The sequence below is a fragment of the Arabidopsis thaliana genome (assembly GCF_000001735.4).
Source record: "Arabidopsis thaliana chromosome 1 sequence".
NCBI classification, from domain to species: Eukaryota; Viridiplantae; Streptophyta; class Magnoliopsida; order Brassicales; family Brassicaceae; genus Arabidopsis; species Arabidopsis thaliana.
The window spans coordinates 16841724-16857835 of NC_003070.9; the positions used below are offsets into that span (position 1 = coordinate 16841724).

General features: G+C 36.6%; 3 protein-coding genes and 2 pseudogenes across 8 annotated transcripts; 2 read left to right on the top strand and 3 right to left on the bottom strand.

The window, feature by feature from the left end:
* The first annotated feature begins 5011 nt into the window (after positions 1-5011).
* On the top strand, positions 5012-5602 carry AT1G44382 (annotated as a pseudogene). Its single transcript has one exon.
* A 358-nt stretch (positions 5603-5960) lies between these two features.
* AT1G44414 (zinc-ribbon domain protein) lies at positions 5961-6620 on the top strand. The gene has a single exon (NM_103547.2). It carries the CDS (start codon positions 6058-6060, stop codon positions 6361-6363), a length of 306 nt encoding a protein of 101 aa, NP_175087.1. The 5' UTR covers positions 5961-6057; the 3' UTR covers positions 6364-6620.
* On the bottom strand, positions 6585-9548 carry CH1 (Pheophorbide a oxygenase family protein with Rieske 2Fe-2S domain-containing protein). 4 transcript variants are annotated; one of them, NM_103548.5, is made up of 9 exons: positions 9343-9548; positions 8978-9214; positions 8605-8709; positions 8251-8526; positions 8021-8168; positions 7761-7945; positions 7560-7672; positions 7189-7483; positions 6585-7105 (listed from the first exon to the last, which is right to left on the bottom strand). In NM_103548.5, exons 1-9 carry the CDS (start codon positions 9427-9429, stop codon positions 6941-6943), a joined length of 1611 nt encoding a protein of 536 aa, NP_175088.1. In that variant the 5' UTR covers positions 9430-9548; the 3' UTR covers positions 6585-6940. The 4 variants fall into 4 exon arrangements, with proteins under 4 accessions (NP_175088.1, NP_973970.1, NP_001321683.1 ...); NM_202241.2 differs by having other exon boundaries at positions 6636-7105; positions 7189-7672; positions 9343-9501; NM_001333230.1 differs by lacking the exon at positions 9343-9548 and having other exon boundaries at positions 6643-7105; positions 8978-9287.
* Positions 9549-10617: 1069 nt separating this feature from the next.
* On the bottom strand, positions 10618-11515 carry AT1G44478 (Cyclophilin; the record flags this gene model as incomplete). The annotated part of the gene is made up of 4 exons (NM_103549.1): positions 10618-10946; positions 11050-11155; positions 11255-11362; positions 11477-11515. The coding sequence occupies 4 exons, from the start codon at positions 11513-11515 to the stop codon at positions 10618-10620; spliced, it is 582 nt and encodes a 193-aa protein (NP_175089.1).
* A 208-nt stretch (positions 11516-11723) lies between these two features.
* AT1G44510 lies at positions 11724-16112 on the bottom strand (annotated as a pseudogene; the record flags this gene model as incomplete). The annotated part of the gene is made up of 1 exon: positions 11724-16112.

Below are 16112 nucleotides of genomic sequence, written 5' to 3' on the forward strand. Positions count from 1 at the left end.
TTTCAATCTCGTACACATTCATTAGTATATGTACACGACTCTTTTAATTAATTAAATTTTCATATTAGATCCACGGTAAGTAGAGTGTCACCAACATCTTTGACACGTCATGTCTTATATTTCTTAACAATAATGTTACAATAAAATTATATGTGATTCTGTTGAAGAGAATTATGGTTTTTTTACGAATCTTTGTAACGTTTGGTATCTACGATGGTACATACGGCGAGTTAGCCAAATGTTATGTATTTAGTACGATATATATGATTTTTTTTTTGATGTTGTTATTTCTATTTAATTGTTATTTTGAACTTTTTTGTAAGCGTTATGTTATATGATATTATTTGTTGAGAATAGATAAGATTTTAAACTAAACTCATAGACGTACACGATAATATTAAGATACACGTACACGTGTATGACCTCTCCAAACAGTTACATCCTAAAAATGCCTAAATCACATAAGTCTTATATTATGTACGTACACAAAAATATTTATTGGAGCGTACAACATTAATCTAATTTTTTGACAACAAAATTAAGTTATTTGTTTGACTATATATCTCAATATAAATTATGCAAATATGATTAAGGTAAAACCGATTTTCCAATACTAAATTGCAGATCTTTTATAACTATATGTATTCATGTACATAAAATATTTGCCTTTCCATACTCTACCGGATACATAGTTAGTAGCGTACTTATATTATTCTAAAAATCATGTTTTATCTCCTGTTTAGGACTCACAAATGATTGAATGACTTAATTATTTTCTAAATGATCGATACTTTTTTCAGTCAAGAACATGTTTATTAGTGACACTCAAGTGTAGAAAAGGATACTCAGGTTGAAAATGACTGGAAAATTACAGTTATACTTTTCATCGGATTTTTTCATGTATATATATATATATATATATATAATTTATAATTTATGTACACAAAATTATTTATTGGAACGTATATGGTACGAATTCTAATAAATATCTAACCATCCACAACAACAAATTTAATATATAAATATATAGTTCAGTTTCATGTATATTTGTCATGTGTTTTTCATACATGATTTGAATGTTTTGTTTTTATAGTCAAAAAATATTTGAAACGTAAATATACAAATTATTTAAATATTTACGTACATATACACACACATTACTACCGTGTTCGTACACATTACTACCGTGTACGTACACATTACTACCGTGTACGTACACATTACTACCGTGTACGTACACATTACTACCGTGTACATACACATTACTACCGTGTATGTATATATTATTACCGTTACGCACATATGTTTATATGATATTGCTAATCGTAAATTGTCTTCGGATGATAATAAATAAAATATTATTTAAAATAGAAATAAACATGTTAGATTTTGTTTTATTGTAAATGCGGCATACACAATATTTATTGAGTTTGTACACTTTGGTTATTTTGATTCGATGAGATATTTTTTGGGATTTTCTCCATAAATCTATTCATATATAATAATTAAATAAAAATATATGGTCAAAGTATAGTTGTTCCTCATACTTTTGAATTTTTTTATGTATGTACATGTATAATAATGTACGTATATCTTTGTTGGTGAATTAAAGTTGTGAGAATAAATAAGTTTTTAAACTAAACCCCTAAACGTACACAATAATATTGAGATACACGTACACGTGTACGACCGCTCCAAACAGTTACATCATAAAAATGTCTAAATCACATAAATCTAATACTATGTACGTACACAAAAATATTTATTGGAACGTACATGGTATAACATTAAAATGAGTTTAAAAATTCTCTAACCATTGTCTACGAAGAAATTTTATTTTTATTTTTTTGACATCCAAATTAAGTTATTATGTAAGTTATATTTATGCCTGTATATTTTAATATAGATTATGCATATATAATATTTCAAAGAATCGTACTCTCTTTCAGGTAAAACCGATATTCCAATAGTAAATTGCACACCATTACAATTCATTTCACATCTACCATGCCTATATGTATTCGTGTACGTAAAACATTCATCTTTACATAATTCACCAGATACATAGTTAGTAGTTTACGTACATATTCTTTGATAAATGTACTAGTGTACGTTAACTTCGATTTTATAATTGGAATTTGGATAATTAGAATACAAAAGTCTAAATATAATTTATGTTAAGTATATAACTATATTTTGGATACACATTCGGTTCTCAGTTTGCTTTGGATAAAATTTTGGGTTTTCAACTATATGTCAGGTTATTCATGTATAGAAATTTAATACCTTTCGAATAATTTGTTAGTTCTGGGTTTAGTTCTTATTTTTCGAATATGTTCGTTTGATTCTTAAGTTTTAATCTATTTTTCAGGTGTAATTAGTACATGGATTTAATGTTTTGTTTTTATATTCAAAAAATATTTGAAACGTAAATATACAAATTATTTCGATGTTTATGTACATATATAGATACAAATTACGTGTACGTACAAATGTATACATGATATTGTTAATTTTTAATTATCTTTAATGTAAAAATTAATAAATAAATTAATAAAAATGAAAATATGAAAGTGGGTCTTAAATGATATAAAAAAATGAATTTGAACAAAAAGTACAAAAATAATAAATATTTACAAAATAAAAATGAAAAAAAACTGTAAAAACTAGTAAAAATGAAAAATGATTATTTTTAATTTTTAATAAACTAACTATAGACTGTACGTCCGTTCGATCCTAACTAACTGATCTGTGCGTACTGGACGCCATTTGATGGTTCAGGGGTATTTTCGTCTGAATTTGGCTGAATGGTTAAATGGTGGAAGACCCATTTTACTTTGCCAAATCCTGAAATAAAAACATGGTCAATGGCTACTGTATATAATTTACCCAAGAAATCAAGCGTTTTAGTCGAAACCAAACATGGAACACATAGGCCTAGAGCACCCTTTACACGTCCAAAGCAACGTTTTTTTTTTGTTTTTGTTCAAAGTCCGAAGCAACCTAAACCCTGTAAAACTTTGACAAAAGACTTGAAAACTCTAAACACTTTTTGAATCGATAAAAAAGAAACATACAAAGACCAAAAACACTTCACGTCAATTTCAAGGCCATCAAAATTAAGAGTTAAAGCAAGTGTGACCAAAAATTGTCACCCTCAAAATTATGGATTGCAGTTAGATAGATAAACTGCATTAACTTGACAAAGCTTGAATGAACTACAAATGGATCGTATTTTGTCTTCATAATATTCCATATGAGTGATGCAAAAAGTTGGAAATAACCAAAACCGTTATGTTATGTTTGTAGTGGAAACCCGAAGACACAATTCCTTTAAAAGCAAAATATCTTAACGTTGAAACCTCCTTTTTTTACACGGTCATTTCCGCAGGACCAGTTGAGGAGGGATGGCTAACAGTGCGATTGTCAAGGGCCAGTTCCGTGTCCTAATATTTAAGGAATCCATTTAAAGAAAAAATTTGGAAAAAATAAAAATAAGATTGAAAATGTCTCACACTAAAAAATATATGATTATTTTCTGGTTACAAATTTGCATTAAAAATTACAAAAAAAAAGTTTTAAACATTTTTCTATAGAAAATAGTCAAAAATATATATATATATATATATATATATATATATATATATATATAGATGTAGAAATGGTGTATTCATTGGAAAACTTGCATGGAATTATTGATATTTGTTTTGATATGATTAGGCTATCAATTGGACGAATAATTATTATATTTTACTGACATGATCAGTGGATTTGTTGTAGAGTTGCTTCACTAATGATTCTCTTCAGTTCTTAATTTATTATTAGACTTCACCTAACCAAAGATCGTATTCCTAGTACTTAATAAGACTTTTGTTCTGAGTAGAAGAATGCTAGTCTTTTCTTGTCATTGTTTAAAGAAAAGAATTCGAACTCCCTGAATTTTCAATAGCTCGGTATGGAAAATTTGGGGTTTAAAATGTTATATTATGTCTGTACCATTTCAGACATATGAGGCCATGAGGTGTCTAAGTTACAGGAGTGAGCTTACGTTTAGATGCAATCTCATGGTTTCAGTTGTTGTTCCCTGAATGGATTTTCTATAAGGAAGGAAATGTATTTCACAATAGTGGTGAAGCTGAACATGGTTTTGGCTAGAACGGTTTTGTTGGAACATGAATCGGTACACAAAAGATGCTTTTAAGGAGAGGAATTTGAACTGCAGCTGATGAGACCCAAGTAATGGCTTTGCTTGGTATCCACGATTTCTTCGTTCTTTCATGAGTGCCTTTGGTTAGTATCCACCCTTTGTTTCTCGAATGTTGAGATCATTGGTTTTCTCTACTTTATATTTTGATTTATATTTGTTTTTGTTCCCAAACTTCACTTTTGGTTAGTGAGCTTACCTTGGACCATATACCTGTTGTCGCTTCACTTTCTGTTAACAACAATTTTACCCATAAGCCCTAATTAAGTATTTAGATATAAGGCAACAAAATAGAGGACCGTAAGCTCCACTTTTGGTTTCACCACATCAGAAAACTATCTTTCAAACAGATTTGACTTTAGGCTGCTCATACTACCATTCTTGTTTTGTTGCCAATTTACCAAATTTCGGGTTTCCGAACCTAAAGCCCTTCACTAACATGTTACTTAAGATTTAAGAACACATAGGTGTTTGCAGTATACTTCATTTACAATTTAACATGTTTGCAGTATACTAACATGTTACACCCAAATAGTAACACAATACAACACTAGCATAAATCAGTAGAGTACATGTGATGGGAAAACGGCTTTTATCAACTCAAACTTTTTGTTGGCGGGTTTTTCCAACCTGAACTCAAACCTTTGATTTATTTCAAACCTAAACCTAAGAATTATTCAAATAATCTACCTGAACTTAAAGAAAATTAGACGATTTCAACATAAGAATATACGGTGATAATTTGCGATTAACGGTTGATGAATCAAACGATTTGTGGCATTGACGTGGCATTTGGGCAGGGATATACGATGTCGTTTTGGTCTGTTTTATGGATGTGTGGTATGTATAATGAACACGAAGCATGCCTTCATGTCTCAGAATGAGGAGGCAGGATTTTCAACCCCTCATCGACAAAGTGAATAGTTCATGGACTTCTCGGCACCTTTCTTTTGCGGGAAGACTGCAGCTTCTCAAGTCTGTCATCTTCTCTACTATTAATTTTTAGACCTCCATCTTCCTCTTACCCAATCAGTGTTTACGAAAACTGGAGCAAATGTGTAATGCCTTTCTTTGGGAAGGAGCCCCTAATTCAGGCAGAGGTGCAAAAATATCCTGGGAAATTGTCTGTACCTCCAAAGTCTGTGGCGATCTTGGTTTGCGTGACTTAGTGGCTTGGAATAAGGTGCTGGCTCTAAAGCTTATCTGGATACTTTTCACAACTGCGGGCTCGCTCTGGGTGTCGTGGGTAAGAATCAACCTCATAAGGAATAAGAATTTCTAGGAACTCAATCCCTCGACCTCAGGAAGCTGGATTTGGCGCAGATTATGTAAGTTGAGGACCTTAGCCCGTCTCTTTCTTGTTTGTGAGATTCGCTCGGATGTTACTGCAAGTTTTTAGCGCATTTACAAAATTTAGTTTTGACTTCTTAAAATTCAATATAAAAACTTTCAGTTTTGTTTTTAAATCGTTATTTTATAACATTCAATAACATAAATATATATATATATATTTATATATCCTAGTTTCAAAATATAAGATGTTTTAAAAAGAAAAAAATTATATACCTACGGTTAAAAGATTTTGTTTTAATGTCCTATGTAAAAAATTCTATTATCTTGTTTTTTTGGTCATTTTCTACTAGAAAGTTAGAAACCACTAGAACAATAACAAATGCAAAATAAAAACTTTCGTTCTTACATTCGACTAGAAACAACTAGAACAAGAACAAAGGCATCACATTTACATTAAAAACTCTATTACTATATTTATTTGATGTCCTTAATACGAAATCTTAAACAGATACTTTTATTGAACTCTTACGAAGGTTACGAGGAGAATAAAACGAAAAAAAATGTTCTTCTTCTTCGTCGGTGGATTAGGGCAACAAGTGAGACAAGTCCTAAAATCCGGCGCCGGAACATGCATAAGATGCGGTTCTCAAGCCGATTTGGTCGAGTACGACAAAGTCATAAAGCTCTTCTTCGTTCCTGTCTGGAGATGGCCTGGAAAAGATCCTCTACTTCATTGTAGAGACTGTGATCTGTTCTTCCCTCAGTCTCTGTCACCGCCTCCAGTTTCTTTAGCTACGTGTCGATTCTGTGATCGTGTTGTTGAGCCTGAGTTCCGTTTTTGCCCTTTTTGTGGCTCTTCTCTGTGAGTCTTGGTCTGTCCAAAAAAGTTGATCTTATCTCTCTGATTATATGTCTGTAGTAACTTTTTAATACATGTTTTGGTTTACAGTTTACTAAGTCTATAAGTTGTGTTCAGTGTTCTGTCCTAAACCCAAATCATTCATATACAGAATGTGAAATTTAGTCATGTACTTGGATGGTAATATAGTATGGTTAAATTGTCCGGTAAAAATTGCCAAATTTTACCACCAATGCTAAGAAAATATTAGCTTTCTTTTTGCTGAAGAAACTTTCGATTGGTTCTTAGAAGACATTAGTTTAGTGGGGAAAACTGATATTCAATTTCTCATAGAGAGTGAACTGTACACAGGGAAAAATGAATAACAATATATCTCCTTTGGATTTACAGTGGATGTTGTCCTTTTATCTACGCAAAAGTTCTTTGTTTCATCGGTTTTTTAGATGAATCCACAAACTCCAGATCTTTTACTCGGCAAAGCTCTTTCTTCGGTGAGAATAAACCAGATTAATAACCTACACTTGTCTGAGGTTGCTGGTGAATAAGGAGCTGCAAAAACTTCCATTAGATTTCTTTAATAACAGTTAGCCGGAGAAAGGTAGTTTATCATCGCCACGATCTACTGCGTTCCTCCATAGTCTATACCGAACTCCGAGCTTGTCATAAGCAACTGGTAAATTCCATATGTTTGCTCCGTTTAACATCCGTTCTTGTTGTCCTAAAACTAGCCGTAGATCTTCGTTTAAGACCTGGAAATATAGAAACGGTAACTTAAGAAACAAGACTGTGACGATGGTTGAAGATGATCGATCCATTTGTGATGTACTTTTACCTGTTCAGCGAAATGTCTCCACAGATGTTCCATGAATGGAAGATTCTTTAATATAGGAGCAAAGTCTAGTGACATTCGGTATAGAAGTCTTGTCTTGTTTTTAGAAGAAGGTAAACAGACATGGAGTTGATGAAGATGTGTTGCACACTGCTGTGTGCTTTTGCCTTCTAGTTTCCCGGGTTTTGATATCCCGATTGTCGATAAAACAATACACGGTGGTTTAAATTCCATATCGATTGGATATGGATCCCAGTATCCTTGGAGACCCGAGGTAGGTGTTAAAAACTTCACCAAACTGCAGTACCAAAAACAGAAAGCTTAAACCAAGTTTCATCTTAGCACTGAACAGAGTAATGAGAGTTAAAAGAAACCTTGGGACACTCCAGCCTTTTGCAAAAGTGGATGTATGAGTGAATGGGGCATGAGCAAGATCCAAGAGATTATCTAGAAGTAAACCGTGTTCCACCGGGAGGTCCATTACAAGCTGAGAGTTATATAAGAGAACAAATGAGAAAATGCGGCATACATATGAGATGATTGGATTGGAGATATACTTGAAATGTAAGAATTACCTCAGCATGAATTAAAAACCCTGATGGAGGCTGTAAAGAAGGAAGTATAGGTGCAGGTGGCTCATCACCGGGCCAAATCCAGATCATACCTTCTTGTTCAAGACAAGGTAATGATTTGATCTTCACCTTCAGTAACTTTGTAGACGGCATCTTCTTACATTCTCCATCGGTTGAGTATTCCCATCCTACAAAATCACATTTAATAAGATATGGTTTCTCACTTGTTATCAACATTGTAGACTAAAGAAAGAGTTACTAACCATGGTACGGACATTGAATACGTCCCTCGTTCACTGTGCCAAGATCAAGAGGACATGCTCTATGCGCACATGTATTCCGTACACATCCTGGTTTCCCGTCTTCACCCCTAAAGATAACCCATGGTTGTTCAAAGCATTCAATTGGTACCTTAAGAAATAAACAATAGCATTTCTCAGAAGCTTGTAACTAATGGAAGACGCTTAAATCAAGCAAGAACCACTATACATACCATTGTATCATGCTTGAGATCTGCAGTGAAAGCAACGGGATACCAAAAATTCTTCAAGTGTGGACTATAAGGCGGAACCGGACCAGAAACATTCAAGCTTTTCGCACCCGTGTTTGTCTTTTCCCTATCTAACTCGACAGCAGAAGCAGTGGTTGAAGAGGAGGGTTTATCTAATTCCGTTACAACTCTGCCAGGTAACAACCTATCATTAACCAATTCTTCCATGTGGGCTAACTTGTCTAAAGCAGTCGAAACCCTTGCTTCAGATATATGAACCTGTTTCATTTCAACTAAGAGTTAGAGGAAGTCTCATAAAAAAACTAATCATTCTCAGTGAATAGCATTGTTAAAAACCTGTTGGTGTGCTTTCGATAATTCTTCCTGCAATCCAGCTAGTTCTTTCTTCACTGTACCGATGGACTTGTACTCACGAGCTAGAGGATTAAGTACATCAACAACCTAACATACATTCATTCCACAAACTTAGCATCAAAACACTAAACATAAACCATTAATGGTTGTCAAATGTCAATACTATAAAGAGTGCTACAAAAACAACATTTGAAGAACTTGAGCTACTAGAGTCATAGCTATACGTCTACTATATATACCCTAGAACTAAATGTAGCATATTATAGCTATGTCCTTAACTACAACTCGATAAAACACAACTTTACCAACTAACTAGACATAAACAAGTTCAAAAGAGATCAATGTAGAAACAAACCTTGTCATGAAGAATCATAATGGTAAGAAGATCTTGACGAGCACGCCAATCCAAGTATTGAATATCAAACCTAGCAACTTCAATAGCTTGATTAACATCTAAAAACTTTCCTTTATAAGGAGGAGCTTTTGATCTAGGATCCTCCACATCAAACAAAGGTCTCCATTGACTCTTCTTCTCAACTAATCCACTCTCATCACCAAACACAGCAAATACCCTAAATTCTCCTTTCACGCCCTGTAACCAAACAATCACTCAATCACTTAAAAATCTAAACTTTTACTAAACCCATATCGCAAAAACGTAACTTTGACACTGATTACAGAGTTTGAAGCCAAAAGTGGAGAAGAAGAGTAAAAAGTTACCTTCTTTCTGGAGAGAAAAGAGGATCGGGTTTTAGAGAAGGAGATAGGGAGAGATAAAGCAGAAGGACTAAACACGGCGGCGTTCATGGCGTCACCGGAAAGAGAGTGAAGAAAAATGGAAAACGAATTTTAGAAGAAAGTTTGAGATTTTATCTTTTTATTTTATTGAGATTTTTTTTGTTGATAAGAAAAGGATTTTGCCCGCGATCTGAGAATGCCTTCGGGAAGATGACACGTGTAGAGAGAATTGAACACGTGGCGGTATTAATATCCACATGATGATGAAGAGGGATTTGCCAGGTAGGATTTTCTAAGATTAGCTTTGCTTTTGTGAGTTTTCTTGTAATGTTTTGTCATTTTCCTGGTTTGGTTGTCCATCACTAGTTTTTTTTGTTTGTTTAATGTGAAAATAATGTATATGTTATTTGTGCTATGGTATTTATTGTATAAAGAAAAGATAGATTTAAAAGAGTGATTAAGTGTAGAAAAATGAGGAAACATCTATTTTAGAGAGATAGTAGTTAAAATACCCAAATTTATTCAAACTAAATTGAGTTTCATTGTCCAAAAACAATATTTTTGGGATTGGCATTTGAGATAATTTGAAGTTGTTGACCAAACAGAGTATTAAGTTACATTTTGAATCTTACATTATTTAGGATATCTTTGTTAAATTATTGTATTATGTTTTGGTTGATTCATTTAATATGTGAAAACCTTATACTAAACTAAAAATATATTATACTAATTTACTATGTAAACTCAAATTTGAGATAAATTGGATTTTAGACTTTTTGGTTATTATCTCGTGCTAAGATGGTTTTCTCAGTCGTGTTGAGAATCATGGGATCTAAAGCAAGTACAAGAAACATGATCTATGGTAATTGAAAAAAAAAATGATTATACCATTATTATTTTAATAGTGAGAAACACACTAATAAAAATATTTTAACCATAATTTATTTTTGGAAAAGTTGGAGATAAAGGAGGTTTGTTTAAAGTCCATATATGCATTCTAGAGTAATATGTCACTTATCTCTAAACTAACATTTTATCTATTTAATCAAATTTTTCAAAAAAAAAAATCAAGCAACTCGTGAAAAAAATGATGAAGAAGACATGAAGACTCATGTAATGTCAAGAATATGTCATTTTTGTTGCCGTTTTGGATCGTTAAAATTTGATTTACGAAGTTAAAAATACACATTCTAAAGTTAAAATTTATGTATTTTATATACTATACATGTTCGACTAAATCTAAAAGTTATTTCGTTTCTACGTCTGCCCTATCTCATGAGCCGGGACATGATGTAATCCCCACTCTCGTTTCTTGGCGGCATATTTTTCTTCTGTGTTCATCATCCTTACGATCTCTTTCTCTTCTCTTTGTAGTTTCTTCTCCTTACTCAACTTATCATTGAAAACCCTCTCCAGTTCTCTGAACTCTTGTCTTCTACCATCGTACTTGCCTGCCTTGTCTTCAGTATAACGTTCATCTCCGTGTCGTTTTCTGCCTTCACCATAACCATGAGAACTTCTCCTATGAATCTTCTCACTGCCATGACGACGAAGCTCTCTCTTCTCGGGACTTTTGGCAACATGATCTCCCGACCTTGTAAAACATTTTGTTAACTTTCCATGTTTTGGCAAAGAAAGGATTTCATGAATCATGATTTGTTTGGTCTATATAGGAAAATGGGCTTTTACCTTTACCATGTTGAGAGTCTTTCCTCCAGACCTGACGCCAAATTTTGAAAGAACTCTGATTAAAACCTACATGTATTTTTCTATCATCAATAAAAGTACCGTCCATCTGCGTAAGAACAACAACTTGTTAAAGCTCCAAACAACACATGTATATATACATTGAATGTTTTAAGACGGGATGGTTCTCATCGCTTAAAAAAAGAACATGATCACCGTGAAGGAATCTGTATATTGAATCTCCACTAGTTCCTGTGCCGGTTGGATCACCTGTCTGTGCTATGAAACCCTTTTGCACATTTTGAAAGACACACCCCTTATAGTAATTGACTAATTGACCTAACAAAATTTTGAGTGATCAGTTACAAACCAAACCTCATGGAATCATATATATAGTGAGAGATGTTTCCTGAATAAGAAAGACACTTACTTTCAGAGCTTGAGGAAGCTCTTGCAGGTCAAAGGACATTTGTCCGTGTAAAGATCAATAACTATATCCCAAGGCTGCTGACATGTTCTACCTAAACCAAAAGACGAGACGATTCTAATGTAAATGCTTAATGTATTGAATATTATTAGAGTAGGAATGTACATATATATACTAAGGCACAGCCCTATGATTAGGGATTAACTAATTACAATTATGTCCTTTAAGACTTCATGTGTAATATACTCTATACGCTCCCTCAAGATGGAGGGAGTTGACGAACTCCAATCTTGGAACGGGCTGAAAGGAAATGTGGACGAGAGAGAGACTTGGTGAGTGCATCAGCGAGTTGATCATTTGTGGAAACGTGTGAGACTCGGAGAGCTCGTGATTGAATCATGCCGCGAACAAAGTGATAATCCAGAGCTATGTGTTTCATGCGTGAGTGAAAGACTGGATTGGCACATATGTAGGTGGCTCCAATGTTGTCACAAAAAATGGTTGGACCGTGTGGTAATCGAATGTGTAATTCTGTGAGGAGAGAGCAAAGCCATCGGATTTCAGAGGCAGCGTTGGCCACCGCTCGATACTCCGACTCCGTAGATGAACGCGAGACACCACGCTGCTTCTTAGAGGACCACGAGATGGGGTTTCTCCCTAAATAGATGACATACGCATTGGTCGAGACATAGTCAGCAGAGTCACCGGCCCAATCTGCATCGGAGAAAGCATGAAGATGTATTGGAGACGATGAATTGAGGAAGATACCATGTGTGGTGGTTCCCGCAAGGTAGCGTAGAACTCGTTTTGCTGCTTGCCAATGATCGGATGTAGGCTGATGCATAAATTGAGATAGACGGTTGACCGCGAAGGCAATGTCTGGACGTGTGAAAGCTAAATATTGCAAGCTGCCTACAACAGATCGATATTCAGACGCATCGTTAAGCTTAGTACCTCCATGAAGAGTCAGCTTTGGGGAGGTCGGAAGAGGAGTCGCAACCGGTTTAGCGTCGAGCATGTTGTGTTTTGCAAGAAGATCGGTCATATACTTCCGTTGCATCAAGTGAAGGCCAGTGTTCGTTCTTGTAGCTTCTATGCCAAGGAAATAATGAAGATCGGTGGGATCTTTAATCGAGAACCGCTCCGCAAGAGATGACAGAACCGCAGAAACTGACTTATGGTCGCTCCCTGTGACAATAATGTCATCAACATATACAAGCAAGTAGAGTAATGTAGTACCATGCGAGTAGATGAACAATGATGTGTCAGCTAGAGAATTGACGAAACCAATGTTCAGAAGATGTTGCTTCAGCTCCATATACCATGCACGTGGCGCTTGTTTGAGTCCGTAGATTGCTTTACGAAGACGACACACATGCGAAGGACGATCTTTGTCTACAAAGCCCGGCGGTTGAGCCATGTACACTTCTTCGGTTAGAGTACCTTGGAGAAAGGCGTTGTTTACATCTAGCTGCTTTAGGGGCCAATTTTTCTTGACCGCAACATCAAGAACAACTCGGATTGTTGTCGCTTTAATAACCGGACTGAACGTCTCCGCGTAATCCACACCATACTGCTGATTGAAACCCTTAGCAACTAATCGCGCTTTATACTTGTCAATGAGTCCATTGGGTAGATACTTGAGTTTAAAAACCCATCGACATCCAACAAGGTGTTGCGTTGGATTTGGAGGAACTAAATCCCAAGTGTGGTTGCGTTGTTGTGCATCAAATTCATCGGACATTGCAAAACGCCATTTCTTATCCTTTAGAGCTTGAGTCACAGTATTTGGTTCGGAGAGATGTGGTTGGGTGAGAGCAACGGTGAGACTGGTTTTGGTTTTTGGTTTTGTGATGTTGTTTTTGGATCGTGTTTTCATTTGGTGATTATTTTTTGGTGGTTGAGATCGTGAATTAGAGGTGGCAGCAATGGTAGTTTGATTTGGTGGCAAGGCAGTGGTAGTTGATTTATCAACCGGTCGTTGTTCTATCGAAGAAGATGGGTTGGTTTCAGGGTTTGGATTGGGCAGTGGGCCTATGAATGGTGAGTTTGGGTTGGACTGGGCCTCAGGTTCAGGCCCATTTTCATGTGGAGCAGTGGGCTCAGAATTAGAAACAGAGGGAGAAGGAGATAGAGTTGAATCGCGTACCTGAGAGTGATGTGACGGCGTCGGACTACCGGTTTGACGAGGAGACACCGGCGAATCGTTCTGTTGCTGCGGAGGAGACGGCGTTTCCGGCGAACTCGCGGGTGGTGATTGGAGGCGAAGAACCGAACACGGAAACCCGGAATTTGCAGGAGAAGACGAGGAGGATGACTCAGGTGGAGTGACAAGAGAAGACTGGCTCTGTTCACGGATTGATGCAGCAAAAGGATATGTTGATTCATCAAACATGACATGCCTAGAGGTATAAAGCCGGTTGTTGTCAACATCAAGACAAAGATACGCCGTTTGTGTGAGAGAGTAGCCGAGAAACACACATCTCTTAGACCGTTCTTCAAGTTTGTTACGTGTATAGGGTCTTAGCCATGGAAAGCAGAGACAACCAAACACACGAAGACGCTGATAGTTTGGTGACGAGCCAAACAATTTTTGAAATGGAGACTGAAGACAGAGGACCGGTGTGGGCATTCTGTTGATTAAGTAAACCGCTGTGGCAAACGCATAGGTCCAGTATTCTCTTGGAACTGAGGCTTGAGTAAGTAGTGTAAGTCCCGTCTCGACAATGTGGCGGTGTTTACGTTCGGAGAGGCCATTGTGTTCAGGCGTATGCGGAGGAGACGTTAGATGAGAGATTCCATTGGACACCAAGAAATCTCGAAGTGCGATGAACTCTCCGCCATTGTCCGAATAGAGTGTACGTATCTTGGCTTGAAAACGGTTCTCCACAAGAGCTTTAAAGGCAATGAACGTTGCTTTGACTTGAGATTTTTGCTGCAGAGGATAAAGCCAAGTATATCGAGTGTAGTGATCAACAAGCACTAGATAATACTTATAGTTATCATGAGAGATTATAGGAGAAGTCCAGACATCAGTGAAAATGTATTCAAGTGGTGAAGAAGAGTGTATTGAAGAGGTTGCAAAAGGGAGTTTATGACTTTTATTAATAAGGCAATCAGAACAAGAAGTTTTATTTGAAGAAGCAACAGAAACTGGAAGAGAAAATTTAGATAGTAAAGTGTTTAAAATGGAGGCAGATGGATGGCCTAAACGTGAATGCCATGAAGAGAGAGTGGTCTTTGGACTAGGACTTGTGAACAGAGCCGTCGCTGGAGGATTAGTCACTGGCCACTCATAGAGGTCATCTTTAGTTCTCCCTTGGAGCAATAGGGTCCCCGTGTTGAGGTCCTTCACCTGAAACGAAGCAGGAAAGAATTCCACCGAGACTTGATTAGTATTACATAGGCGATATACTGAAATTAGGTTTTTCCGTATATCGGGTACATATAACACTTTATGTAAAGCTAAGTCACGATTTTGAGAAGGCAAGAAGGTGGAACCAGTTTGCTTAATTGTGAGACCTGTACCATCGGCAATCATAACGTATTCACCACCATTGTAGGGCTGATGAAGAGAGAGTGCGTTCAAGTCGGAGGTGATATGGTGTGTTGCGCCACTGTCAAGAAGCCATGGATTAGCTGCATAAGGAGACCCGATAGCTAGGTTGGCTCTGGGCTGCCAAGGAGTGAATGGCGAGTGGGCTGAGGAGCTTGCTGGAAGTTGCATTGCTTGAAGTTGAGGACACCGGCGTGCACTATGGCCTTGAACACTGCAAATCTGACATTTGCCTAAGTAAGGCTTGAAAGTACGTTGCCCGGACTTGTTGTATGTTGACGGCTGCGAGTTGGTGTTGGTGTTGTTGTTGTGTGTGTTGCCTTGGTAGCGGTTCTTGTGCTGGTTTTGATTGCAGTTGTTGTTGAAGTTACGTTGCTGAACTGCATTGGCTGACATAGGAAAAGAGGATGAAGGAGGTACCTCATCAGAGAGTAACTTGGATTCATGATTAATGAGTCGTTCATGAATCTCGGTGATAGTCGGTGTGTTATCCTTTCCTTCAATTTGATCAACAACAGTTTTGTATTCTTCAGGAAGACCCTTGAGGATGTGTTCCACTTGTTCTTCATGCTCCATAGGTTTCCCAAGGATAGCTAGCTGATCCAAGCGAGTGGTGTGACTTTGCACATATTCGTCAATGGTTTTGGTTCCCTTCGTGAGACGCTGGATTTGTTGCCGGAGCTGCTTGATGTGGCCGTAACTTGGCTTGGCATAGGTGTTGTTGAGAGTGGACCAGATCTGAGACGAGTTAGTGGCTCGTGACACCAAAGATTGCACGGCAGGAGAGATGGCTCCGATCAAAGCACTGAAGATCAACTTGTCTTGTCGTTTCCAGAGAGTAAACGACGGATTGGCAGAGACAACACTGTTGATGGTGGTTGTTTCTGGTGGGATGACAACAGAGTTATCAAGATAACCTGCTAGATCATAACCATCAAGCAAGGCATGGATCTGAATACTCCACATCAAATAGTTGGTCGATGTGAGCTTAGTGACATTCGACGTATTGACGTTAAAGAGTGTCTGAGGGGTGAGAACGATAGCTTCGTCTCTAGTGGCGGGGAGGCCGTTGACTTGAGACAT